This window comes from Silene latifolia, chromosome 11, assembly GCF_048544455.1.
Source record: "Silene latifolia isolate original U9 population chromosome 11, ASM4854445v1, whole genome shotgun sequence".
Taxonomy (NCBI): Eukaryota; Viridiplantae; Streptophyta; class Magnoliopsida; order Caryophyllales; family Caryophyllaceae; genus Silene; species Silene latifolia.
The window spans coordinates 121,484,002-121,511,133 of record NC_133536.1 but is presented as its reverse complement, the minus strand read 5'-3'; the positions used below and the strand labels follow the sequence as shown (position 1 = coordinate 121,511,133).

The window sequence follows — 27,132 nt, the reverse complement described above, 5'->3', positions numbered from 1 at the left end:
CTATGAGCATACCACTCGCTTCTTTGATGCGAGACTCCAGAAGGGCCAACCAGTTAGCCCACACATTCTCAGCATGATTGAGAATGTCGAGAAGCTGGAGACCTTTGATTGTAAGATCAGCGAGAACATTGTGATCGACCGCATGCTTCACTCACTCCACGATGGTTTTTCGCAATTTAGAGCGAATTACTATATGAATGATTTGAAGAAAACTCCCCATGAACTGCACTCCCTCCTCGTACAGACCGAGAAGGATATGAAGTTCAGTGGGAGCATGAAACAGGATGTTCTCGTTGTGTCAAACAAAGGCAAGGGCAAGGGCAAAGCTAAAGCGACCTAACAAGAGGTAAGGCGAAGTTCAAGAAGTCGGGTTCAGGTAAGAGTGGGCCTGGTGAGTCGAGCACCTCATCAGGCGCGACAAAGAGCAAGAATGAAAACATGGAGTGCCATCATTGCCACAAGACTGGGCATTGGAGGCGTACATGTCCTGTTTATCATGAGGACTTAAAGGCAGGTCGTGTTAAACCTGTTGGTATGTCTTCTCTCTCTTCTACTTTTATTCATATGATTGAGATTAACCACGCAAGTTACGGAACTTGGGTACTTGATACTGGTTGTGGTTCTCATCTGTGTAATCATGTGTAGGGGCTCCGAAACATCGAACCCCTCGTAAAGGGTGAGGTGGACTGCGTGTTGGGAATGGAGCAAGAGTGGTCATCGTCTCAAAGGGGACATATGTGATCCAGCTTCCTAGCGGATTTGAGTTGTCATTATATGACTCGCTATTATGTACCCAGTCTTTCTAAAAACATTATTTCAGTTTCTGCACTTGACAAACTTGGATTTTCATTTGTAATAGAGAATAATACTTGCATTTTCTCATTACACGATATGATTTATGGCAAGGCAGTCTCCATGAACGGAATTTATGTTTTAGATCAGACCACCGAAATATTACACGTAATGAATAAAAAGTTAAAGGTTGGTAACAAAGATCAAACGTATCTATGGCACTGCCGTATGGGACACATCAATGAGAAACGCGTAAAACAGCTCATCAAAAATGGAGCTATCTCGGCCTTTGATTTTCAATCATTTGGCACGTGTGAATCATGTCTCATCGGTAAGATGACTCGGATTTCCTTCAAAGGTGTTGGAATGCGCGCTGCTGACCTATTAGGACTCATACACACGGATGTATGTGGACCTATGTCAATCACCGCACGAGAAGGCTATAGGTATTTCATCACTTTCACGGATGATTTAAGTAGATATGGCTATGTCTACTTAATGAAACACAAAAGTGAATCCTTTGAGAAATTCAAGGAATACCAAAATAGGGTACAGAACCTATTAGGTAGAAAGATTAAAACACTACGTTCAGATCGTGGTGGCGAGTATCTTTCTCACGAGTTTGATCAACACCTAAAGGACTCGTGGGATTGCCTTACGCTTAACTCCACCTGGAACACCTCACCAATGGTGTGTCCGAACGGAGAAATCGAACACTACTTGATATGGTTCGATCCATGATGAGTCACACGATATTACCCGATTCATTATGGGGTTATGCTCTTCTGTCACCGCTCTAATACTTAACCGAAGTCCGTCTAAAGTCATTGACAAGACTCCATATGAACTATGGAAGGGAACGGTCCCTAACTTGTCCTTTATACGGGTTTGGGGCTGCGAGGCTTATGTCAAGTGGAGACACGAGGATAAGCTCGGCCCGCGATCGGTCAAGACGTACTTTATAGGTTATCCTAAAGGAACGCTTGGTCATTACTTTTATTCGCCAACCGAACAACGTGTTTTTGTTGCGGCTAGTGCGACATTCTTAGAGAAGGAATTTCTCGAGAATGCAAAGAGTGATAGAACCTTCGAACCGTCGGAGATTCCGAACCAAGTACCGAGCAACTATTGGAGGAACCTATTCCTTCAATCCCGGCCGCAGCTTAACATTCCCGAGGAACCTAGGAGGTCGGGAAGAGTCTCTATTCCTCCCACGATACATTGGTATGGTCGAGGAACATGACATAGATGACGTTCTACTCTTAACGAGTAGTGAGCCCGCAACCTATAAAGGTGCCATGACTAGTTATGACTCAAAGCTATGGCTTGAGGCCATGCAATCCGAGATGGACTCTATGTATGAGAACAACGTGTGGGATCTTGTTGACTTACCTGCTAAGGTTCGTCCCCTTCAATGCAAATGGCTTTACAAGATAAAGCATTCTGTGGAAGGTCAACAAGATATCTATAAAGCACGAATAGTTGCTAAAGGTTTCACCCAAGTGCCAGGTTTGCACTACGATGAAATTTTTGCACCCGTAGTCATGCTGCGTTCTATTCGGATTATCTTAGCGATCGCCGCCTTTCATGACTATGAAATTTGGCAAATGGATGTGAAAACCGCCTTCTTAAACGGCTTTTTGGAGGAAGAGTTGTACATGGTACAACCCGAAGGTTTCATCGATCCTTTACATCCTAAGAAAGTATGCAAGCTTAAGCGTTCCATTTATGGACTTAAGCAAGCATCTCGGAGTTGGAATCATCGCTTCGACCAAGTGATTAAAGAAAATGGATTTACTCGATCGGTCGAGGAACCATGTCTATATATCAAGTCGAGTGGGAGCAAGATTGTCTTCCTAATATTGTATGTCGATGACATACTCCTGATTGGGAATGACATACCTCTCTTAACTTCGGTGAAAGTATGGTTGAAAAACCATTTCCAGATGAAAGATCTGGGTGAGGCACAAAGAATTCTGGGCATCCGTATCTATCGAGATAGATCACGACGGATGCTATCTCTCGCCGAGTCTTACATAGACAAAGTCCTAGAGAGATTCAACATGACTAACTCCAAGAAGGGGTTCCTTCCTATGGCTCCAGGGGTGCATTTGAGCAAGTCTCGAGCACCGAGACACCGGAAGAGAAAGAGCGCATGACACGGATTCCCTATGCTTCGGCTATAGGATCAATCATGTATGCCATGATATGTACACGTCCCGACGTGGCATATGCATTGAGTATGACAAGTCGATTCCAACAAAGATCCAGGTGAACCACATTGGTTAGTCATCAAGAACATTCTTAAGTACCTCCGGAGGACTAAAGATTGGGCATTGACTTATGGAGGCGAACAAAAGCTATGCGCAACCTGATTCTGCACGAGATGCTAGCTTCTAAACGGATCGTGATGACTCGAAATCTCGATCGGATTCGTTTTTACTCTTAATGGCGCTGCATCACACCGGAAGAGTTCGAAACAAATCACATACAAGATTCTACGACCGAGTCCGAGTACTATGCCGCGTCTGAAGCTACAAAGGAAGCGATATGGATGCGTCAATTCTTACATGGACTATCTGTAGTGCCTAGTTCGAATGACCCGATCACCATCTATTATGACAATAGTGGTGCCATCTTCCAAGCTAAGGAGCCAAAGTCTAGCAACAAGTCTAGACATGTACAACGGAAAGCTCATCTAATCCGGGATTACGTGGAGCAAAAGGAAGTAGTGATAGAAAAGATTGCTACAGATGATAACATAGCAGATCCTCTCACTAAACCATTACGACAAGATAAGCATGAAGGGCACGTTACTTCCATGGGAATTAAACGTGTTCCTAAGTTGTAGTACTCTTTTATGGATTAGATTCATTCCCTTTTGTACTCTATACGACATCATCGTTTTGATATTTATATATTTTGTTTTTTCATGTGGAATTGTACGACAATTTTTGAACACCACAAAGTGAACTGAACGAACATTATATTTTTCAGTCCTTAATTGCCCATGAGTGATAACTCGGCAATTATTTTGTGACGTTGGTTGATGGTGGGTTCAACGAGCCATAAGTCAACCGGTTGACCGACCAATCACAGAGGCGATTTATACGGATATTTCGTAGGACACAATTGTGACATCGACGTGGAGTCCTAAATGTTTTATAACATTCGGTGCCCGGTCGTGGATAGGACTTTCATGGTGATCCTAAGAGTCGATTCTTTTGACTATCGACTGTCTCTTGAGACTAAGGCAGATTTTGGGTGACTTTGGTTTCTTTCTCACGGTCATCCGTAACAGGGGGCCAAGTAGATTTTTTTTTGGGTCATTTCATGTTGTGCTTAGATCGGAAGGAGTTCGAGTTGAAGGAAATATTCAGCCTTTATCGTGTACTCGATATTTCTCGGGGCCACTCGAGGAGTCAGAATCGAAATGCATGGCCATGCTCGGATACGGATTCGTTTTATCGGTTAAGTTACTCTCTAGTCTGGGAAACCACTCTTGATCCAGATCGATTGTAAAATACGACCTTTGTGGATCCGGATCTGCAAATTGTTTTACATTGAGTGGGAGAAATTTTAAATGAATATGAGAATCGGTTATCGCACATACACTTGTACGGACAAGTGGGAGTTTGTTGGAGCTTGTGTCCTCCAGTTAGTGCGGATAACGTCATTGCACATACACTTGTACGGACAAGTGGGAGCTTGTTGGGGTTGGTGTCCTTAACAGTTAGTGCAAGGACTTATAAACCTCTAAAAGGATCAAAGGGCATACTTTTGGTATTATTATCAGTTGATCCACGTTTATCAATAACGGTTGGCTTGCTAGATAAGTTTGACGTTATTGTCATACGGATGGCGGTGATCAATCGGTCCCTAAAAGTCACACCTATAGGATATGTTTGAGAGATGTGACGGTATGAAAATACTGTCATGTAGATGCCAATTTTGACTAACCAGTTAGTCCGAGTTATTTGACTAGTAATTAGTCAAAATGTGATGTTGAGATATTATATTTAATACGGATTAAATATTATGGGCTAAGGCGAATTAAACAGTTAATTCGTAAATTAAATATAAACGATTATATTTAATTAATGTATATTGAATAAATTATACAATATCGTCTTTGTCGGACATGTATTAATAATTCAACTAACCCGTATTATTAGTTGATGTTTTAATAGCCGATAACCGATGACGATTTATAATAAACCGCGTCATATACATTTAGCGTTTTTCGAGCCGGTCCACGAGGTAAAATTAAGAGGAAGTGGAAGCCCACTTCCCCATGCAAACCCACGGCTGGCCGAACCAAACAAAAGGAGAGACTCCCTCTCCTTTTGACCTACACAATTTCATTTGACAGAAAACTAGGGTTTTGGAGATAATTTCTCTCTGAAACCTAGATCTCACATTGGTAAAACCTCACAATAGCTCTCTCGATATTGCAAGTCAATTAGAGAGCAATTCTAGCACAAGGGCATAGTCTCAGACGGTCTTGGGTGCAACAATTAGGAGGAAATCTCTGTTGATTTCTGTTCTTTATGCCGTGCATCAAAGGACCCGAGGTTGATTCTTTATCTTTGTCGTTTTTCATTGTTTTTCGTTTATGACAATATTTCACATGCTAAATTTACGTTATAGTCCTATGTTTAGCGGGTCTTATACGGATATGTCCGTACAAGTGTATGTGCAATGACGTTATCCGCACTAACTGGAGGACACAAGCTCCAACACAGTAAATAAAAATGGTCTCCCTAAAATAATAGGGGTGTGGGCATCTTCGGGGATGTCAAGTACAACAAAGTCAACGGGAATAAAGAACCTCCCGATCTTAACAGGTATGTCTTCTATGACACCTAGTGGTCGTGATATGCTACGGTCGGCCATCTGAACAGTCATATTTGTGCAATTAAACTTTGTCAAACCAAGTCTCTTAGCCAGAGACAGCGGTAAGACACTCACGCTAGCGCCAAGATCGCATAATGCGTTATCAATCAAATGGGTACCAATATGACACGGAATCGAAAAACTACCTGGGTCTGACAGTTTGGGAGGTAACTTATTCTGAACTAGGGCCGTCCCTACCTCGGTCAAAGATACCGTCTCATGGTCATTAATGTGCCTCTTACGTGACAAAATTTCTTTCATAAATTTAAGGTAAGAGGGTACCTGTGTCAGCAGTTCGGCGAATGGCACAGTGACTTGCAAGCTTCTCAGGAGTTCGGCAAATTTGCTGAATTGTTGATTAGCCTTAGTACTCTGCAAACGCCTCGGGAAGGGCACCGTGATGGGTATCTCGCGCCCTTTGTTCCTCTCTTCCAATGTATCAGCCGGATCAAGCTCAAAATCCTTCGAACGAGACTTCTTTCCTCTCGAATGAGGTCTTTTAGGCGATATTTCACTCGATCGAGCACTAGCAGGCTCTCGATCGAGTTGTTCTTTATCTTCATTACTTGATCGACCAAAAATACCATTCGATCGAGCAGGTTCTTCAAAAAAATCACTCGATCGACCAAAAATTTCATTCGATCGAGTAAAATCTTTTTCCTGTTCACTCGATCGACCCCCAGAAATCAGTTGATCGAGTACTTTCCTTGTCGTCAGCTCCTTTTCTTCAACAGAACACTGTTCATCAGCAATAATTTCCTTCCCCGGGTCCGATTTCGGTCCTTCATATGAATAACCGCTCCTCAAATTGATTAAATTCACCATCTCATGTGGATTCTTATCGGCTTGTGACGGTAAATATCTCGGTTTCCATATGGACTGGTTCGCGGCTAACTGGGCAACTTGAGTTTCAAGTGCCTTGATAGATGCATCTTTTTGTTGATCACTCAACTGCCACTACTTTGTCAAAGACAGCAACATTGTGTTCAACTCACCTATCTCACTTACCCCACCAGAAGATGATGCACCTTGATTAGGTGTAGGAAAGGAAGGAGGCTTCTGAAAGCCTTGTTAAGCCTTATGAGGAGGGACATATGGTTGTTGCTGCTGCCGAGGAGGGGTAGGATTGAGCACATTTTGACTTGTCCACCTCAAATTGGGATGGACTGCCCCTTGGTTGTTATAATAGGAACCCCCTCCTTGCCTGTATTGTTGAAAAGCAAGGACCTGTTCCTTCTCTGTAAGACAGCCAACAGCAGTGTGACCGTCGTTGCTCCCACACCTCTCACATGTGAAAGTCTCCCCTCTAGTAAGCAAATGTACCGTCCCGAGGCTCCACAAAGAGAATGCGGCTCCAACTTATCAAACCTAGCATTCATGGCTTCCACCGAGCCACACCTTACTTATCGATCGCATGAACTGTTCTAATACCATCCCTCGGGTTTCCATACTCAAAGACAAAGGGGTCGCCATCTCTTCAGTAAGAGCCCATCCCTTATCATCGTCAGTGTTCTTTTGGAATCTTCCGTTGAATGATGCATCAAGTATGGCTCTGTGATCATCGTATAGCCCATTGTAGAACTGATTGGACAGGAACCGCGGATCAAAACCATGGTGAGGAATAGACCTCACCAACCTCTTGAAACGGCACCATGCTTCATAAAAAGTTTCATCAGGTGCTTGCTTGAAACTGGTAATCTTGGCCCTCAGCTGATTAGTGCGCTGCGGAGGAAAATATCTCTTATAAAAAGCAAGAGCAAGTGTCTCCCAGTCTGTGACCCCTGCGGCCGTACGGTCCAAATCAGTCAGCCACTCCCTGGCTGAGTCAGTCAAAGAAAAAGGACACAGAACCTCCTTAATCTTTTCTTGAGTTACCCCTTTTGTGGCGGGGATAGTAGAACAATAGTCCGTATAGACCTCCATATGCTTCCTTGGGTCTTCACCTGCCACACCTCTAAAGAGATTTCTCTCCACCAGATTGATATAGGATGGACGGATGTCAAATGTATTCCCATCCTCAGTCTGGAGATTGAAACCCTTTGGAATTGATGATGCTTTAGGCTCCGAATGACTAGCAATGTTCGGCATATTTACTGGTTGGTTTACAGAACTGAAAGTGTCTTCTTCAAAAGATGGATTTTCTGTAAAAATGAAATGCTGATGTTCGGGTTCGAAAGTACTCAAGTCTTCCTTTCGTGATTCTCTTTGCAGACGGAGTCTATGCCTGAACAGCCTCTCTGGTTCAGAATCAGCTGAAACTAACTCCAACCTAGGACCTGGGCATACACAACACTGAAAGAAAACGAATAAGAACTGCCTCAAGGAATAAAAATTCTCTGAGACGGATAAAATAAACGAAACAAAGACAGATAGAGCAATTGCCTCCCTGGCAACGGCGCCAAAATTTGACAGGGCAGTCGTATACCTATCAAAAATAACCAGCTGGCTCTAACTAATATAGCTAGGGAAGTCGGGTCGATCTCCACAGGGAGGCAAAAATGAGATTTATCTGTTTTAAGTTAGTCTAAGAGTAACGGGGGTTTGAGTACGATTTCTAAACTAAGAGAGGAGACATGAGAAATTGAGCGATAAAAATAAAGGGATTAACAATAAAGAGAGAGAACTAGGATTGTCGGGTTATCAATGAATGTCAAATAATTGCAGCTAAGGTCACAAATCAGTCACTTATATCGGTCTAAGAGGCAACGAATATCTCCTTCCGGTCTCAATTCGCCCTAAAATACTATTAGATTAGCTTCCGCCCTCACTAAAGCAACCTAATGTTCACTGCTGGTCTCACCCCTTCCAACCTTCCGGTCTAAGTCAAGGCTTACCAATATTAATTATCTAGTTGTGTCGACTCAAGTAGACAAGAACAATTATATGCACTGATTAACAATAAAGACATGATTTAAGCAACAGATCTGCAAACCTAATTAGCAACTAACATCAATTCATTGAATCCCCTAAATCCTAGCAAAAGAATTAGCTAAACATAATAATGATAAAGCAAAAGAAAAGGAAGAAGCAAGAACAAACATAATGAAGGAATAAGCAAAATAGAATTAATATAAAAAAGAGAAGAAAGGTTACAGAAGTTTAGAATCCGGCAAAAGAAAAAGGTAGCAGCAGTGATTAAGAGTAAAAACAGTGATTAAGAGTATATGAGATGTGATAATTCATGTTTATTAACCTAATGCCGACTTCCTTATATAGGGAACTGGAAATAAACAAAAGATAACCTAAACACGGATTAAAAATCCCGAGTATAATAGCTAAATACTCGATCGAGGACTTTTATATCACTCAATCGAGCAAATCCAAGCTAAAACCTCTCGATCGAGTACTTTAGGTACTCGATCGAACACTTATTAAATAGGCACTACTTGATCGAGTAGAAAAAGGAGTCGATCGAACACAATTGTACTCGATCGAGTACTTTCCAGCGCACAATTCCTGCTTTGCGCACTGAACTTCAAATGGCTGCCATTTCTTTGTTACTTGGGCAAACAGGGCGTTTTTGGTAGCGTTGGAAAGATAAGAGGACAAGATTTCATCTCCAATTAGAATAACCTGAAAATCAGTTGTAGAAATCGATATATGGCTCTTCAAAGTGGGCACTAGTAATTTGAAGTTCTTCCTTTACTCGCCTAGCTATCTTACTTCTTTGCGCATCACAATTAGTAGTTTCCAAGCTCCGACTCAACTCATCTCCTAAATGCATGCATAGGGACGTGTTTTAGGCTTGATTATGGTCCTTTCCGGTTCATACCTGTAAATAATACAAGAGAAACCAAAGTAGACAATTCGGGGAACATTTGTAGCTAAACACTACATAAAATGCATAGAAATGCGTGCAAATGAAGTACAAACTACTTATATAAAATACACGCATCAAATCTCCCCAAACCAAACCTTTGCTTGTCCCCAAGCAAACTATTTGCAAAACTAATGGAACAGAAAAGAAAACTCAGAGCTAGCTACAAATTGTCCACTTAAACCAATTTAATGCAACAAACTAACACTTATAGGAAAAATGTCAAATGCAAACGAGTTGTAGAATGTTTATAATAAAGCTGAACTATCGACCTTGCAAGACCATCAAAATCAAACTCTCACGGGTCACTCTTCTCTCATGAAGCAAAGGGTGAAACTATATGTGTAAGAGAAGAAGAAAAAAACAGTCACTCACCTAAACTGCGACCTACATAACATGCATGCAACAAAAATGATAGACGATTCTAGTACCATACATACATTCCAACCAACAATGTCTGTCACAGCCGAGGGCTTACAAAAGATATGGGAAAGTGAGGCTACAGGCGAGAATAGGCAAAATAAATTATGGAAATGTGGAGGTAAAGCGTCAAGCTAGCACCTAAACAGGACCATATAAAACCATCTGAATCTCAACTGTCTAGAAAACAAAGCTCAAGTGCCCTTCATTGGCACTCATCTCAGTACCCAATACAAAAAGATATGAATAAAACATAGGATTAAGACCGCCACAAGATAGAAATAAGCGAATACGATCTTCTATTTCTCAAACTAACTCAACATCTTTTTTTCATTTTTTCATTTTTTTTCTTTTCTTTCCCCTGTTCACGTTTTCTTTCTTTTTTTTCAATTTTTTTCTTTTTTTTTCTTTTTCACGTCTCTTCTTTTCCTCATTATTTCTTTTTCTACCAACTCCGCACAATGAAAATGAGCCAAACTCACAACGATGAATAATATACCACAATAGTCACACTAAACTAACTTGACTGGCAGGCTAAATTTTGGGTGTAGCAAATGGGTCAAAAAGGCTATATTTGGCTAAAGTGGAGCTAAATGGGTTTAAATGAAAGAAAGAGAAATTGTAAGCACCTCCCTGCAGGTGACACCGACCACAAACCCGAATGTATGCAATTGAAAAGAATCGAATTTTATAAATGTGCAAAAATGATAAACATGTTATGCAAGGAGTACTACTCTCAATTCCTATGTAAACTGGTCATGAATGTCACCAGTTTATACGGCTCTAAATCTTAGAAATTATAAGTAGCTTGCCAAAATTTTCAGGTCAAGTCTATTCGTTCAGCTTAATTTTAACATCAACTCGTAGATATGCAAAATGACAAAGCTAAAAAGATAATTAGTTTAATGCAAGGTTTAAGCAAAAAGACAATTACAGTGCAATTTCATCATTGAAATCTACTATTCCGACTCAACCTATATGATAAAATAAACGTGAAGTTTTTTTATTTATTTTTTTGAATTTTTTGTTTTTTATGAGATTTTTGAATTTTATGAAAATGAACAACAATGCATAGAGAAATTAAATGTGATAACAGGAATGCAATAAAAACATAAATGCAGACACATATATGGATGCATAACCTCCCCAAACCAAATCGTACAATGCCCTCATTGTACCCAAAAATAAGGAAAGGAAATGCAAACTAAAAAGGAGAAAGTGGAGATGCGGAAAACTCACAAGAATACGCGAAGAAGGGACCTCCCCAAACCAGCCAGCAACATGGGAGGTCACAAACAGCTTCACAGTGGCGTTACAGGAAGCGAATCAAAACGAAAGTACTCGATCGAAAGGGCACAATGATCGATCGAGTGAACTGTGCGTCTAAGCAGTTCGGTCGAGGAACTAGGGCTCTCGATCGAAAGACCTTCTTTTGCAGGCACTCGATCGAGGAGAAGGTATGTTCCATCGAGTGAAATCAGCAGCAAAAGGGTACGATCGAGTATAAAAAAACACTCGATCAAGCCATCCACGTTAGATTCCTGCAAAAATGCAATAAACAGCCCGCGAAACTAACAAAACAAGCTAAATGTTCCAGTCTATGGTTTAAAAACCAATTATTACACACGCAACAGAAGCTTAAAAGCAAATCAACTAAAAATTTAAACTCCGGGTTGCCTCCCGGACAGCGCTAGTTTCAGACAGGTCCCAGCTCGACCTTCTTTTCTTTCAGTCAGCTACTCCGATTGAGCCCAGTCAAAACAGCTCAAAGCACGCAGCAAGCGATCAAATAATTGCGCATGTGCTACACAAAAATGTAAGTAGCACCATAAAATAGCAATAGCATAGGAAATTAAAATGAAATAGCATTTAAGTCTAACAAATTTCCTATGATAGCTCCTAAAAACATCCACAAAATTATTCCTCCCTCCAGCTAAGGGCGGAATATAGAAGCTTAAATTAAGTGCGAGTGGAAAATAAGAGAGCTCATGAGCATTTGACTCAAAAATAACGCGAGTATAATCCAGATGCACTGACGGGTTTATATTGTGAGGTGGAGGAATCTGGTCTTCTAAAGGAGAAGGTGGGTATTCATCCCAAATGCAAGGGACGGTAAAGTCAATTGGGTCAATTGGGTCCTCAACAATAGGTCCATCCATAATATCGTCATAACTATCCCATTTAACCTCAAGACTGTCAAAAAGTTTCTCCTCACTCTCCTTAGGGCCGGACTCATCAGTAGGGAAGTTCTCAAAGAGACCTTCCCAGTCGTCCTCACTATCTGTGCAAGAATCATAGAGAGGTTCTAAATTATCCTTATAAAAGGGATTATCAACCACGCTAATGGTCTCCTCTATTTTTCCGTCAGTATTTCCTAAAACGGTTTCTAAGGTCTCACCCACCCCCTCATCTGAGTCAACATGAAGAGAGAAATTGGGTTTAAGAGTTTCAGTAGAAAACCATTCAAAAAATTCTAATACCTCTTTTACGGGGATTCCTTCGAAATCCCACTTACCATTAGCCTCGAGGTATGCTCGCGTAGGGGCATTAATTCCCCGGATGATAGACTGGCATATTTGGAGTCCCGAAAGCATTCCTCGTCTTGGTTCGAGCCACTCCTCCCACCTGTCTATATAAGAACCAAAACTTTCGTTCTCTCTCTGCGGAAAGTCAAGAACGAAAGACATGAGAACGGTCTCAAGGAACCGAGGTTCCTTGAGACAAGAAATAGACTAAATAAAAACAGATAAAACTACGTTGCCTCCCCGGCAACGTCGCCAAAATTTGTCACGGCTGTCGTATACCTATCAAAAATAACTAACTAAACTAACTATGTAGCTAGGGAACTCAGGTCGATCTCCTCAGGGAGGCAAGATATCTGTAAGAGTCCGTCTATTTGGTCACAAATGGGGGGTGTTTATAATTGATTTTCTAAACTAATTAAGGCTTTAAAAGAAAGAGAAGCAAGGAAAGATCAGTAAAGGCAGAAAAAGGGTAATAAACTATCAATAAAGAAGGGACATGTTAGGATTTCGGTTCACTACGGTAGTCCAGTGACTCAACTGTAAACAACTTAGATAAATTACTACGGGACGGATATGGAAATGTCCTTCCGGTCCACTTTCTATCCTAAACTTCCACTAACTTAACTTCCGTCCTCGTCAGGGTAGTCTATCGTTCATAGCAGGTCTATTTAGTCCAATCTTTCGATCCAGGATTAAATTTAACCATATTAAAAGGGTGACTCAGAAGCGTGCACTCAACTAATTCGGTAAATACAGTTATATTGCTATGGGGACAGAATCTCACGAATAATTCATCTAACCTATTCACTATATCGTCACATTTCTACCGTAGATTCCCTAATCCTAACATGAAATAGATTAGCTACTCATGCTATTAATACTGTCAATACTAATAACAAATAAATAACTAATATTAAACATGATGAGACAATAATAAAATTGCATAAAAGGTAATTAGGGCAGAAAATTAAATGAAGTAAAACAAACAATTAAGATGAATAAAAGAGAGATTAATATTAAAAGGGAGAAAGAGATTACAATCGCAAGAATCCGGCGTAAAGAACAAACAAATCCGAGCTAAATAACCCCGAAAGTAGAAGTTACAGTGAAAGGAAAAACAACGCAGTCTTTTACTGTGAAGATGAATGATAAAATAAAAACATCGATGCTGATAACCTAGTTAACGTGTATATAAATAGAAAAACTACTAAGTCCATTAACTAAAACAAGTTCACAGGCTAATTAAAGCCCACGACAGCCAAAACCACTCGAGCGAGTAGTCTGAAACCACTCGATCGAGCATTTCTCCAAATAATCTACTCGATCGAGTAGAATTGTTACTCGACCGAGTAACTCCCAATTCCAGCTCATCTTGATCGAGTAAAATATTACTCGATCGACCAACCAATGCCATAGACACCACTCGATCGAGTGATAAAACAGCTCGATCGACTATTCTTCTTCCAAAACAGCTCAAACTCGTGACCGACTGCCTCGTAGACCGTTCCTTCACGCATCCCAATGCAAGATTTCACTTTGGAAAATCCCGTCTCCTCAAAATGCATGCAAAAAGGATGAAAATGGTACGATTCCACTACTTTCGCGTTCATTTCTACAAAACGGACAAAGCGAACCAAAGTAGCCAATTCGGGGGCAAAATGCAATATAAATAGTACGAAAGTACATAGAAATACGTGCTAAAATAGGCTAAAAAGACTATACAAAATGCACGTATCAGGGCTCGATCCAGGAACTCCCTATTTCCAACTTTTCCGCAATTTTCCTTAAGTCGGCTATGTTTTATTATAAAAACCTAATATCTTACCCTAGTTTAGGTACGCTTTTATTTTACTTCGAAAACCCTAAAAACTCCTAGTTTAATTTAGTTATTTTATTGTTCTTACTTCTGGATCTAGCATTCCTTTATTACGGTATCAATCCTTCTTTAATATTTATTCAATCATTATTGTTCATCTTATTATGTTCTTAATCATGCTTTCTTATATCGTTATTGTTGTTGTTGTTATTAATATGAGTAGCTAAACCTTTAATCTAAGGTGAAAGGGGATCTAGGTTGTTAGAAAAGGGGTTACTTATGAATTGATTTTTAAATTGCTTTTAATTGTTGTTTAATTATTGTCTTAAATCTAGTTGATTAATTACTGATCAGAATTGATTAATTAGTCTTGCATAAACTAGGATTATCACCGAGCGGGTTAAGACTAGTATAGGCCACGATAATTGAATTAGACCGAGTTAATAATAGCGATTGCATGTTAAGTTAGATCTAAAAAGACATATTAGAAGCGACCGATCATATGACTTTCAATAATATAAATTGCTCAATCAATGAATTAAATCTTACCCTCTGATGACTACCTAGTGAACCCGATCTCTAGACTTTTTAATATTATTGTTATTCATCCTTTATTTACTTGGAATTAGCTGTTAGAAATCAAATCAAACAAACCCCCAAAATTGGTTACTTAAAAGACAGACTTAAATATTAACAAATTAGAATAATTACCTCGCCTCCCTGTGGATACGATACCCTACTTACCGCTAGCTATTTGTTAGTAGTATTATATGATTTATTTTGATTAAGGCCAAACGACTGAAAATAACCTTATCATTTTGTTGGTGACCTCAGTTTGGCCAACTGTTTGTGGGTGGTGGGAGGTAATGAACAAGAAATTTGTCTTCAGGAGCTTCCATAGGGTTTTCTAGAAGTAACTCATGAACTTGGTATCCCTATCAAAGATAATTATTTTAGGAACCCCATGGAGTATCACAACTTCCCTGAGATATAACTCAGCAACACTGGCAACATCCTCAGTTTTCTTGCAGGCTATAAAGTGAGCCATTTTACTTAACCTATCCACAACTACTGAAGTAAAATAAAGAGGTGATTCATAATCAGCCCAAAACAGTTTCAAAAACGCAGCAAGAACAACAACAATTCAACATAATTTAAGACCGTCACAAATGACCCAAAAACAAGAATAAAAGAGACCTAAAACCGGGCTAAGGATATGACGGTCCCGGACACCGCTTGGCTTTACCTCACCCTCGCATTACCATGAGTAAACGAGAAAGAGAGGAGCAGCCACGACCAAGAACAAACCCATCTAAACAAACGGCACAAAAGAGGACCAAAATAACAAAACGAACAGTCAGGCGGGCTGTTTAATCACCATTGAAACAGGTTGTTTTCATGTGTTTTTATTGTTTCGGTTTGAGGGGCTGTTTTGGAGGTTTTATTTGTGTGAAAGATAGAAAGATATGACTTAAACAAGATCACAAAGCATGTTTAAGCCTAGGATAATACTCTTCCAAAGCACTAAGAAAATGGATAGAGTTCATCTCCAAACACTAAGTAATGGAGGTTGTTTAAGAACAACGCAAAGAACTAAAGAAAGGGTTTTTAAAAACCTCTTAAATTCATTTCTCATAATTTTCCAATCTGGTTCTTAAAATTTGATAGGAGCTCTTTAAATAGAGGCTCAAGTTATATCTTGGCCATACATCTAACATTAAATCCTAGGGCCATAATCAAAAGAGAAACAACTAAATCCTAGCCATCCATCTAAAAAGCTAATATAAAGGCTACAAATTAAAGAGGAACAAAACAAAATACAAGGTTGAAATAATGCAAAAACAAGACAAAATGGACAGCTTTGGACTATTTTAGGCGTGTCATTTGGCTGCCACTTTGTTGTTCAATGTTCCTTCCTTGCTTGGCATTTTGCTTGTACAAAAAGGGGACCATTTGTTGTCACTTTCTCTTCCAATTTTTGCAATTTGTGCTCATCTTTAACCTTTGTAAACCGGTTGTTTTAGCTCCAAAATATCGGCCTACCATATTTGCTTCAACTACCATGATTGAATCCTTGCCTCTCTGTGTCCTAGGCAGACCTCAATGAAATCAAGGCTCACATCTTCCTAAGGTCTTTCAAGGACAGGCAATGGAGTGTGTGGTCCTTGCTTGGAAGGAGCTCTTGGCTTTCTGGCAAGTTGAGCACCTTCTAAGGACTGCTTGGACATCACCTATCATTCTTCTAGGGTCTTCTGGACCCTAAAATGTCCACCTAATCCTTCTGAATTGACTTCTCTGATCAGTAAATCCATGTAGGACCCTCTTGGCACACACAGCTTGTTGCCATGAAACTAAAATCCCTCTTGCAGCAGATATTTCCATCCCTGAACTGGTCCTCCTTCTGTGTGAGTGATCTACTCCTCAAACAAATCAGGATCCTCCATATACATCTCCTTCATGAACTTAAACCCAAGGACCTTGTTGCTCATGAAAGTTAACAGGGAGTGCCTCCTAGATAGGGCATCGGCTACCACATTTTGTTTACCTTCCTTGTATTTGCTTGAAAAGGTGAATGTCTGCAGGAACTCCACCCATTTAGCATGCCTACGGCTTAATTTGTGTTGGCCATTGATGTATTTCAGGGCCTCATGATTTGAATGCAACACAAATGGTTTAGGTTTTAGGTAGTGACTCTAGTGTGTAAGGGCTCTAATGATTGCATAGAAATCCTTGTCATAAGTTGAATACTTCAACTTGGCTCCATTCAACTTCTCACTGAAGTATGTCACAGCTCTCTGGCCTTGGATCATGACTGTTGGAGTATGTGTCCTTAACAATAGTGCAATCACATGTTTAAATCTCAAGATGAGAATACGTAAGGGATGATTCATTTATATAGTCAACTGATCAACATTAATCAGTAATGATTGGCTAACTAGATTTGATATTACTGTCGTTTAACAGTGGTGGTCAGTTGATCCCTTAAGGTCACACCTATAGGACATTCCCTTAATAGATAAGTTGATTAATTGTATAACGATACAAGTTAATCAATTCCTTAAATTTGAACAATTCATTTTGTGAGTGAGAATATTTATATCTTATTGTAATTTGATTAAATAAGATTTATTTTAGTAATTAAAAGATTTTATTACTAGAATTCGTTATTGTTTGTGAAACAATTAAATTAAGAATGATTGATTAATTATAATTGCAAAATGTTATGAATTATAATTATATGACCCATTTTATCTATGTGACCAAGAATTACTAGACAATTTGTTATATGTAATTTAATTAATGTATATAATGATATTTATTTGATAAATATGCATTAAATTAATTAATAACATGTTACATACTACATGTGACATATTGTATGACAAGTGACAAATTGACAAAATAAAATGGAAGTCCATTTTATCTATAATGACCGAAAAAATGGAGGGATTATAGGTTAGTGGGTGTTTTATTTAATAGATTAATAAAACAAAATCATAACCTATTTTAAAATAGCCTTGCATATATAATTCTTGTGAAGAACAAAAGCAAAAGCGAGAAGACCATGCATTGGCATTCCACCACCACCAAACCGACTCCCCCTTTCCTACATAGAGAATTGGTTCTCTATTTTTCATTCATATAATTTTCTATCATTCTTATCATATTCTCCCACTTCTCTCTAAAAATAGTTTTTAGATTATATTAAACTATTCATCCATATTCTAATATTTTAACATAATATTATTACTAGTGTAGTAATAAATATTATTAGAATCATTTAAGGATACTAGTATATTAATCTAGTTAGTTAATATATTAGTTTTAAGGGAAGTCTTGGGTGCAATTTTTAAGGAGTGTCTCTACACTTGAGGTTGGAGGATCATCCATTATTGTTAAGCTCAAGAACAAATAAGGAAGGTGTCCTTGTTTGTGCCCTAATTTTCGAACCAACAACAATGTAAGAACCATTGTTTTCTTGTTTTATATCTTATTTAGTTATGCATGCACTAGATCTTAATGAACTTATATTAAGATGTAAATTAGTTCACCATTATAAAAGTCTAATAATAGGTATATGAACCTAACAACTGGTATCAGAGTATAGGATGTTGCATGCATAATTAATTTATAGTTTTTTAGAGTTATTAGTAACTTAATTAAAACTAAAAATTTGTAATTTGTTAGATAAACCACGAAATCTTCATGCATGTTGTATATTCTAGTCCTAAAATGTATTTAGGTCATTTTTATGATTTATGGTATTTTATTGCTCATTTTAATGATTTTTAGTAATTTTATTACATTTTTATAATTAAAATGGTATTTAAAATGCTAAAAATAGTTAAAATTAGTTTCTGACCTTGAAATTTTATATGACCTCACATGCATATTTTATTTATTATATGTAAAATTTTGTATAAATTTGATTTATTTTGCATGATTAATGATTTTTATGAGATAAAAATGGATTAAATGGAGGTAAAATGGTTAAAAATAGTTAAACTTTGAAACAGGCCATGAAATAATAATATGTTGTCACATGCATATTTTATTAACTGTGTATAAAATTTAAGATAAACTTGATTCATTTTGCATGATTTATGAATTTTTATTGTAAAAATGACATAAATAGTGACTATTTTAGCATAAATAGCTAAAACAAATTACATGGCATGAGAAAATTATTTTAGATTGCATTTATATCCCACTTATCAGATCTAAAGGTGTAAAATTTATTAGATTAATTTTGTATGCTTTAGATGTTTTATTCGATAAAATCGATAAATCGCAACTACATTTTCTCGAAATAAATTTGAAAATTTTAACCATGATTTTTGATATTATGAGTATCATAGATATATTCCAGAATGTTCCAAAATTAAAAATTCAAATTTTGAAATTATTGTAATTTAATTTGGATTTATTTCATAAAAGTTATGATTTTAGGGTCAAAATGAGCATAAATATTATATCAAGTTAAATTATTGTCAAAAATTGAGTAATGACTGATTTTTGAGCCCTAAGAGAGTTAGGATGATTAACTTGGACTAAAATTAGATTTTAGTATTATTTAGCGATTTTAATAAGTTAAAAATCGTGAATTTCCATAAAACCGGGTTATATGAACGATATAAGTTAAATAGGGCGATTTGGCACATAATTTGGCATGTTAGATACATATTATAATACTGCATATTTCATTGTTGAATGTCATATTTTATTTATGTAATTTTGAATTATGTAATTTTGAATTATGTAATTTTATCTTAGTATGGCCTTAGTTTTAATCGATATTTCCCGTAATGTAAGGGGATATTGATTCGGTTGTAATTTAATGTGATCTCGTATCACTTTTATTTTTACTAGTTTTTCATATTACAAATGTATAATAGGAATAGCTTTGTATTTTATTATTATTTGTAATTCCGGAGTTTCTTCAAGACGGTGCCATTCGGAAAAGCGTTCCGACGAAGACTGTATTCTAGGGAGGCGTACCACTTGAAGATTCAAGGGACCAAAGGAGTTGGTTTTTGAATATGTAATAGATTATTTGATTTTCTATTTTAGGAAGGCCATACTAGGAATTTATTATTTGCTTTGCATTTTTTTAATATGTTGCATGCATTGCCAAATCGCCATAACAACACATGCATATCATATCGAGTCTTCGACCATGTGCAACTCCGTTTGGCCGCGGAAGGTGACGACAAGCTTCGTTACCTTACCGAAGCCGCTCCCACCACACCTACTACTAGGTCAACCTCCGCCGTAAGGGAAGCCTATGAGGCCTACCTTAAAGAGTCGGCTGCTATAAAGAACGTCTTGATTTTCTCTATGAAGCCCGATCTCCAAAGGAGTGCTATTAAGATGTGCACGGCCTATGAGATCTACACCAAGCTTGTGACCATGTTTTTGCAAGCTTTTAGGATCATGCAATATGAGGCGGCCTCCGCATTTTTCGAAATCAACATCAAAGAGGGCCAAAAGCTTATCCCTCATGTGCTCAAATTGATTGAGCTTGTTGAGACTCTTAAGATCCAAGGGGTTGACATTCCCAAACAACTCGTTATAGACCGAGTTTTACATTCCTTGAACAAAGTCAAAGCATATGTGCAGTTTAGGGTAAACTACAATATGAAAAATATGAAGACTTCTCTCCATGAATTGCACAAATTTCTTGTGCAAGCCGAGAGAGATATGGGTCTTAATGTTAGCTCAACTAAGGATGTGCTCGCAATTAACAACAAGAGCAAAGGGAAATTTAAGAGGAGTGCTAGTAAGAGCAAGAAACTCACTCCCTTCAAGGGAAAATAAAAGGCAATTGAGAAAAGCTCTTCTAAAAAGGGTGCTACTTCCGAAGACAAATCCCATTATTGTAATGGCGTAGGACATTGGAAGAGGAATTGCCCGAAGTATCTTGGTCATATCAAAGCTGGAAAGATAGTTCCAGTAGGTAATAAATAAAATTCTCTCCTATCATTTATGTTTTGATTTAAATCTCAACTTTGGTATTTTGATACAAGTTGTAATTCTTACCCTTTTTAATTTGTTTTTAAGGGCATCCGAGTAAAGACAAAGGCAAAGACAAGCAAGCCTAAGAAGGCTCTTCAAGGGAAGCTAGAGTAGCCGCCCATAGTAGAAGACCTATGGAAGCTTGGCCTTTATTTTGATAGTCTTCCTTTTATTGTTGTATTTTGAAGTTGTTGTTTTTAGAACTCTTTTAATTTTCTAGTTGGACATGGAAATTAGTTTATTTCCTTTTATTTTCAAGAACAGGAAGTTGTATTTGAATTTTAGTGGCTTGGTTTTCAACCCAAGTCACTCGGTTTATGGAAATTTTTCGTTTTAAAACTTGTCATTATACACCTTTCTATATAAAAACACAAATTATGTTGACTTAAATCAATCATAAAAGAATTACAACGATTGGATCATTGTAGTTAGTTCATAAGCCATGAATTTGATTCTCAGTTATGCTTTTGTGACTTCATATCACATCTTATTTGGAATAAGAAACAATGATTGTAAAGTCAAAGAGAGTTATTTGAACTTTAAAAAAGGAAATTTTATAAACCAATTGACAACACCACTTGTAACTAAGACTTGAGACCACTTATAAGACTCCATACGAGCTACGGGAGGGCTTAAGACCTTAAGATTATATATGACATGGATATGAGTCTAATCCTTTACACTATAAGGATTAATCTACCTTGAAACTAGATTATAATGTCTTTACAAAAGAGTGATCATTAAGGTCATAATAAACGATATTTTCTTCCTTCACAATCATAAGTCTGAAATTGTTTGTTGCTCATAAGGCTATATTTCGAGAAAAATAGATGTATTTTTCAAAAGATAGAGCGGGAGAAAAATAGCAACAAATATACGACTAGTTAGGAACTAGTGAGGAGACCAAAAGAAAGTGTTCTTAAGTGAAACTCGTGTCATGTGAGGAGACCAAAAGAGAGCTATCTTAGGTAAATCTTCAGACTTGTGAGGAGACCAAAAGAAAATGTTCTTTAGATAATTAGATTATAAAGTGGTTGTATCAAGTAAATTCAATTCTATTTTACATAAGAGCCGTATGAACCAAAGTAAAATCTGTGCAAAAAGGTAAATTTGTTTAAAAGTTGCATAGACAGATATAAGAGATGTCTACAAAGCTAAGTTAACATGTAACTATGCTAAGATCCATGTTATCGTTGCTACACCTCATAGTGTGTATGATCAAGTTAGTTGTTAAAACCAATTTCTAAATAGGTATTTAGAAAGGGGTGTGTGTGTGTGACATAAGCACAAGGTTTTAATTAACACTTAAGATTGCAATGATCTTTTCAATCATGTGAAAAGAAAATGGTTTCACTCGAGTTGTCGAGAAACCATGTGTATGCATGGATTTGAGTGGGAGTCTAAATTGCCACGTTTAGACATGAAATTCAGTGGGAGAAATTGTCTTCCATATTGATGTCATATTACTCATTGAGAATATCACGCTAACACTACCATTGATGAGTGAGTGTTTTGATTTTTAATTCTCAATGAAAGAAGACATATTGCATTCCAAAATTCCAAATCTATTATGACATAGGGAATTTTAAATTGGCACTTAGATAAGTATCCTATACTGATAATATTCTTTATCTATTTAATATCAACAAGGTTGAGTAGGTTATTCATATTGATGAAAGTGAAATTACTACGATAGAGTCATAGTCATTCACTGAACCTAATAAGTTGTTGATCACATGAAATCGATTGCTAATGTTTCCGCCATTAGAACGATTATGTATGCCATTAAATGCACATGTCGTGATGAATCATATGCTAGGAGCATAATAAGTCATAACAAGTTAATTCGAATGAAGGTCTTTTGAAAGCCTTAAAGAACATCCTTTAAAGATTCTTCAAGAGTATTGGGGATTCGTTCTTATGTTTGGATGATATACTAAGTTGTGTGTTGAAGGGTTGCACAAACTTTAGTTTCCAAACCTATAAGGATTTATCAAAATCCTAGGCTGATTTTATTGACTTAGGAGTAAGTGACTAAGAAAAATGTTTCAACCATTGCAAGTTCTACAAACAGAATCTGAGTACATTGTGATAAGATAGTCAACATAGGGAGTGAGAGTAGATCCCTCTACCAAAGACTTTAGCACAAGTTATATGATAACAGTGGGAGCATCTTCCAAGTATAAGAGCCCAAGTCTAGTAAGAAGACTAGACATCTACTTAGATAAATTCATGTCATTAGAAATAACATTGAATAGAAGAAAATAACAATTCGTTAAGTTGGACCGTATGGATACATGGTATATCCACTTACCAAGCTTTATTGTAATTTAACTAGTGTAAAATGTACACTATAGATTATAAGATATGAAATAGTAATAAGGTATTGACTATTCATATATGATAATCGCATTTATCGTTCGAGTTTCTTTAAACTCATTCATTACTTTGTTATATCCAAAAGGGTTGTAGAGACAATATTGAACCCCATTGAAGTGAACTGGATTGACATAGTATGCGCCCCTGGTTACTTATAGGAGGTGACGTCTCGAAGTGACTAGAGTGTGATGCGATTGATGGCAAGTTCAAGGGCCATAGGGTCATATGGGATGACTAGTCGATCACATAGACGACTGTATGAGACACTTTGTCGGGCAGTGACCGCTTATAGAGTTCTGGAAATTCATAAAGTCTGGTCGTGGCAAGAGCTACTATAGTATTCTTATAAGTCAATTCTTTTGACTAGAGACTATTCTCCCAAGTTGGCACAAGTTTCTGATTGGCTTTGATTTATACTCTACGACTGTCGTAACTGAAGTAAAATGAGTACATTTTGGGTCATGATAAACTGTGGCTATACGAAGGGAATAGTGCGATAGGAATTGTCCACCCCCTTGTCAGGGTTGTTGAAAATCTCAGGGCCACTCAAGGAGTAGTGAACTGAAAATGCGTGGCCACGCTCGGAAGGTATCTACGGTAGATAATTTCGGTCAGAAAGTTACTCTCCAGATCGAGGAAACCACTCAAGATATGATCAAATGTAAGTACGACCTGCAAGACACCTTGCATTGAGTGAGAGATTGTAATAGGACAAGAGAATTGGTGACGCACACTTGTCTCGGACAAGTGGGAGATTGTTGGAGTATGTGTCCTCAACAATAGTGTGATCACATGTTTAAATTTCAAGAATACGTAAGGGATGATTCATTTCTATAGTCAACTGATCAACATTAATCAGTGAAGATTGGCTAACTAGAGTTTGACATTACTGTCGTTTGACGGTGGTGATCAGTTGATCCCTTAAGGTCACACCTATAAGACATTCCCTTATTAGATAAGTTGATTAATTGTATAACGATACAACTTAATCAATTCCTTAAATTTGAACAATTCATTTTGTGAGTGAGAATATTTATATCTTATTATAATTTGATTAAATAAGATTTATTTTAGTAATTAAAAAATTTTATTACTAAAATTCGTTACTGTTTGTGAAACAATTAAATTAAGAATGGTTGATTAATTATAATTGCAAAATGTTGTAAATTATAATTATATGACCCATTTTATCTATGTGATCAAGAATTACTAGACAATTTGTTATATGTAATTTAATTAATGTATATAATGATATTTATTTGTTAATACGCAATAAATTAATTAATAACATGTTACATACTACATGTGACATATTGTGTGACAAATGACAAATTGACAAAATAAAATAAAAGTCCATTTTATCTATAATGACCGAGAAAATGGAGGGATTATAGGTTAGTGGGTGTTTTATTTAATAAATTAATAAAACACAATCATAACCTATTTTAAAGTAGCCTTGCATATATAATTCTTGTGAAGAACAAAAGCAAAAGCGAGAAGGCCATGCATTGGCCTTCCACCACCACCAAACCGACTCCCCCCTTCCTACATAGAGAATTGGTTCTCTATTTTTCATTCATATAATTTTCTATCATTCTTATCATATTCTCCCACTTCTCTCTAAAAATAGTTTTTAGATTATATTAAATTGTTCATCCATATTCTAATATTACAACATAATATTATTACTAGTGTAGTAATACATATTATTAGAATCATTTAAGGATACTAGTATTTTAATCTAGTTAGTTAATATATTAGTTTTAAGGAAAGTCTTGGGTGCAATTTTTAAGGAGTGTCTCTACACTTGATGTTGGAGGATCATCCATTATTGTTAAGCTCAAGAACAATTAAGGAAGGTGTCCTTGTTTGTGCCCTAATTTTCGAACCAACAACAATGTAAGAACCATTGTTTTCTTGTTTTATATCTTATTTAGTTATGCATGCACTAAATCTTAATGAACTTATATTAAGATGTAAATTAGTTCACCATTAGAAAAGTCTAATAATAGGTATATGAACCTAACAATGACAGCTCCTATCCTAACCCCACTGGCTTCACACTCCACTTCAAACAATTGATCAAAGTCTGGTGGATTTAGAATGGGAGTCTCACACATTAGCTTCTTGATTTTCTCAAAGGAATGTTGAGCAACATCAGTCCATTGGAAATCTTCTTTTCTTATGCACTCAGTGATTGGTGTAACAACTGAGCTAAAGTTCCTGATGAATCTCCTGTAAAAAAATGCTAGCCTATGGAATCGACTTACTTCTGTGATTGTTTGTGGGATTGGCCATGTCTGCATAGCTTTGATCTACTCCTGATCAACTGATATTCCTCTTCCCGATATAATATACCCCATAAATGCTACCTCATTGACCATAAAGGTACATTTCTCAAGCTTCCCATATAGCTTTTGTTCCCTAAGTATCTTAAAGACTGCTTCCAAGTGTGACAGATGCTCAAATTGATTGTTGTTGTAGATGAGTATGTCATCAAAGTATACGACAGCAAATTTTCCAAGGCAAGGCCTCAGAACTTCAGTCATTAGTCTCGGGAAGGTGCTTGGGGCATTAGATAGGCCAAGTGGCATGACAAGCCACTCATATAGGCCATGCTTAGTCTTAAAAGCTGGTTTTCACTCATCACCTTCTCTTATCCTCACTTGATGATACCCTTGCCTAAGATCAATTTTAGAAAAGATCTTGGCTCCACTGAGCTCATCCAACATATCATCCAATCTTGGAATGGGGAACCTATACTTGACTGTGATGTTGTTTATTGCCCTGCTATCAGTGCACATCCTCCAAGTTCCATCTTTCTTAGGCATCAGTAAAGCGGGCACTGCACATGGACTAAGTGACTCCCTCACAAAGCCCTTGGTCATCAAATTCTCAATTTGTTGCTGCAGTTCCTTAGTTGCTGTGGGATCACATCTGGAAGCTGGTCTGTTAGGCAACCCAGAACCAGGTACAAGGTCTATGTGATGCTCAATTCCTCTCAGAGGTGGCAATCCACTAGGCAACTCAACTAGAAAACTTCTTTGTACTTCTGAATTAGAGGTTCAACCTGTGCAGGCACACCAGTGCTCTCCTCAGTATTGATCTCTCTTGACAGCATAATTATCATAGGATGTTCTTGTTTTATCTCTTTGATCATGGCTACAACACCTCCATACCCCAAGGTGCCTTACCAAGACCACCTAATGCATGGAAATGCTACCATCTCGTTTATCCGAGACAATGTATATCAAATAGACCATTAAGAAACATACTTAAATAAATAAAATAGTTTAAGTTTAAGTGATTGTAATATCAAAATCCTAAATTGTAAAAGTAATACAAACGTTCCAAAAACCAATCAACTGAAAAACAAACTAAGTTCGAGACACAGCGGAAGACTCTAATGACATGTGACGACTCCATCCCAGCTATCCCTCGCGCAAGCCATCTCATACCTGCTCAATAACTGCTCACCATCCCTGAATGGATTACCACAGTTTTCATAACATTTAAAACGGGGTCAGTTACTAATTACACAAAACACAATATATAAAATATAACACACACACACACACACAAGTTCCCCAAACTCCGTCACAACTCCACACACCTGACTACACAATAAAGTGTGTAGTCCTACCAGAATACCCATCGCAACATGTATTCCATGCCGCCAGTGGGGGACCGCAGCCGTACCCACCAAATCCCCGCTCATCTACTCCGAGCAATAACCCATGTTCCTTAATCTGCACATCCCTTCCTGTGGCGGGTTCTACAAAGGGCCAATCAAGGGCGTGAAGCCACTACTGCAAGTGACTCCACTCAGCCGAGGACACACCTCGAGAACCACAGACAATTACACAATCAATTATACAACAATGGTGCCAACACAAAACTAACATGTTATAGATCAACAACCAACACATCCATCACCAACAATTATGTAACCAATAACCAAGTAGGGAAAC

General features: G+C 37.6%; 1 protein-coding gene and 1 non-coding gene across 2 annotated transcripts in view; one reads left to right on the top strand and one right to left on the bottom strand.

Moving 5' to 3' along the window:
• Positions 1 to 25,710, bottom strand: part of LOC141613899 (uncharacterized) — a 35,786-nt gene extending 10,076 nt beyond the window's left edge. Inside the window, exons 1-2 of the mRNA XM_074432641.1 lie at positions 25,520 to 25,710; positions 25,184 to 25,396 (exon numbers count right to left, since the gene is read on the bottom strand). Of these exons, the coding sequence (XP_074288742.1) occupies positions 25,184 to 25,396; positions 25,520 to 25,710 (404 nt within the window). The remainder of the gene's footprint in view (positions 1 to 25,183; positions 25,397 to 25,519) is intronic.
• LOC141615993 (small nucleolar RNA R71) lies at positions 7,295 to 7,400 on the top strand. The gene has a single exon (XR_012530374.1). It is a non-coding gene; the product is annotated as a small nucleolar RNA R71 (small nucleolar RNA).
• Positions 25,711 to 27,132: the final 1,422 nt, after the last annotated feature.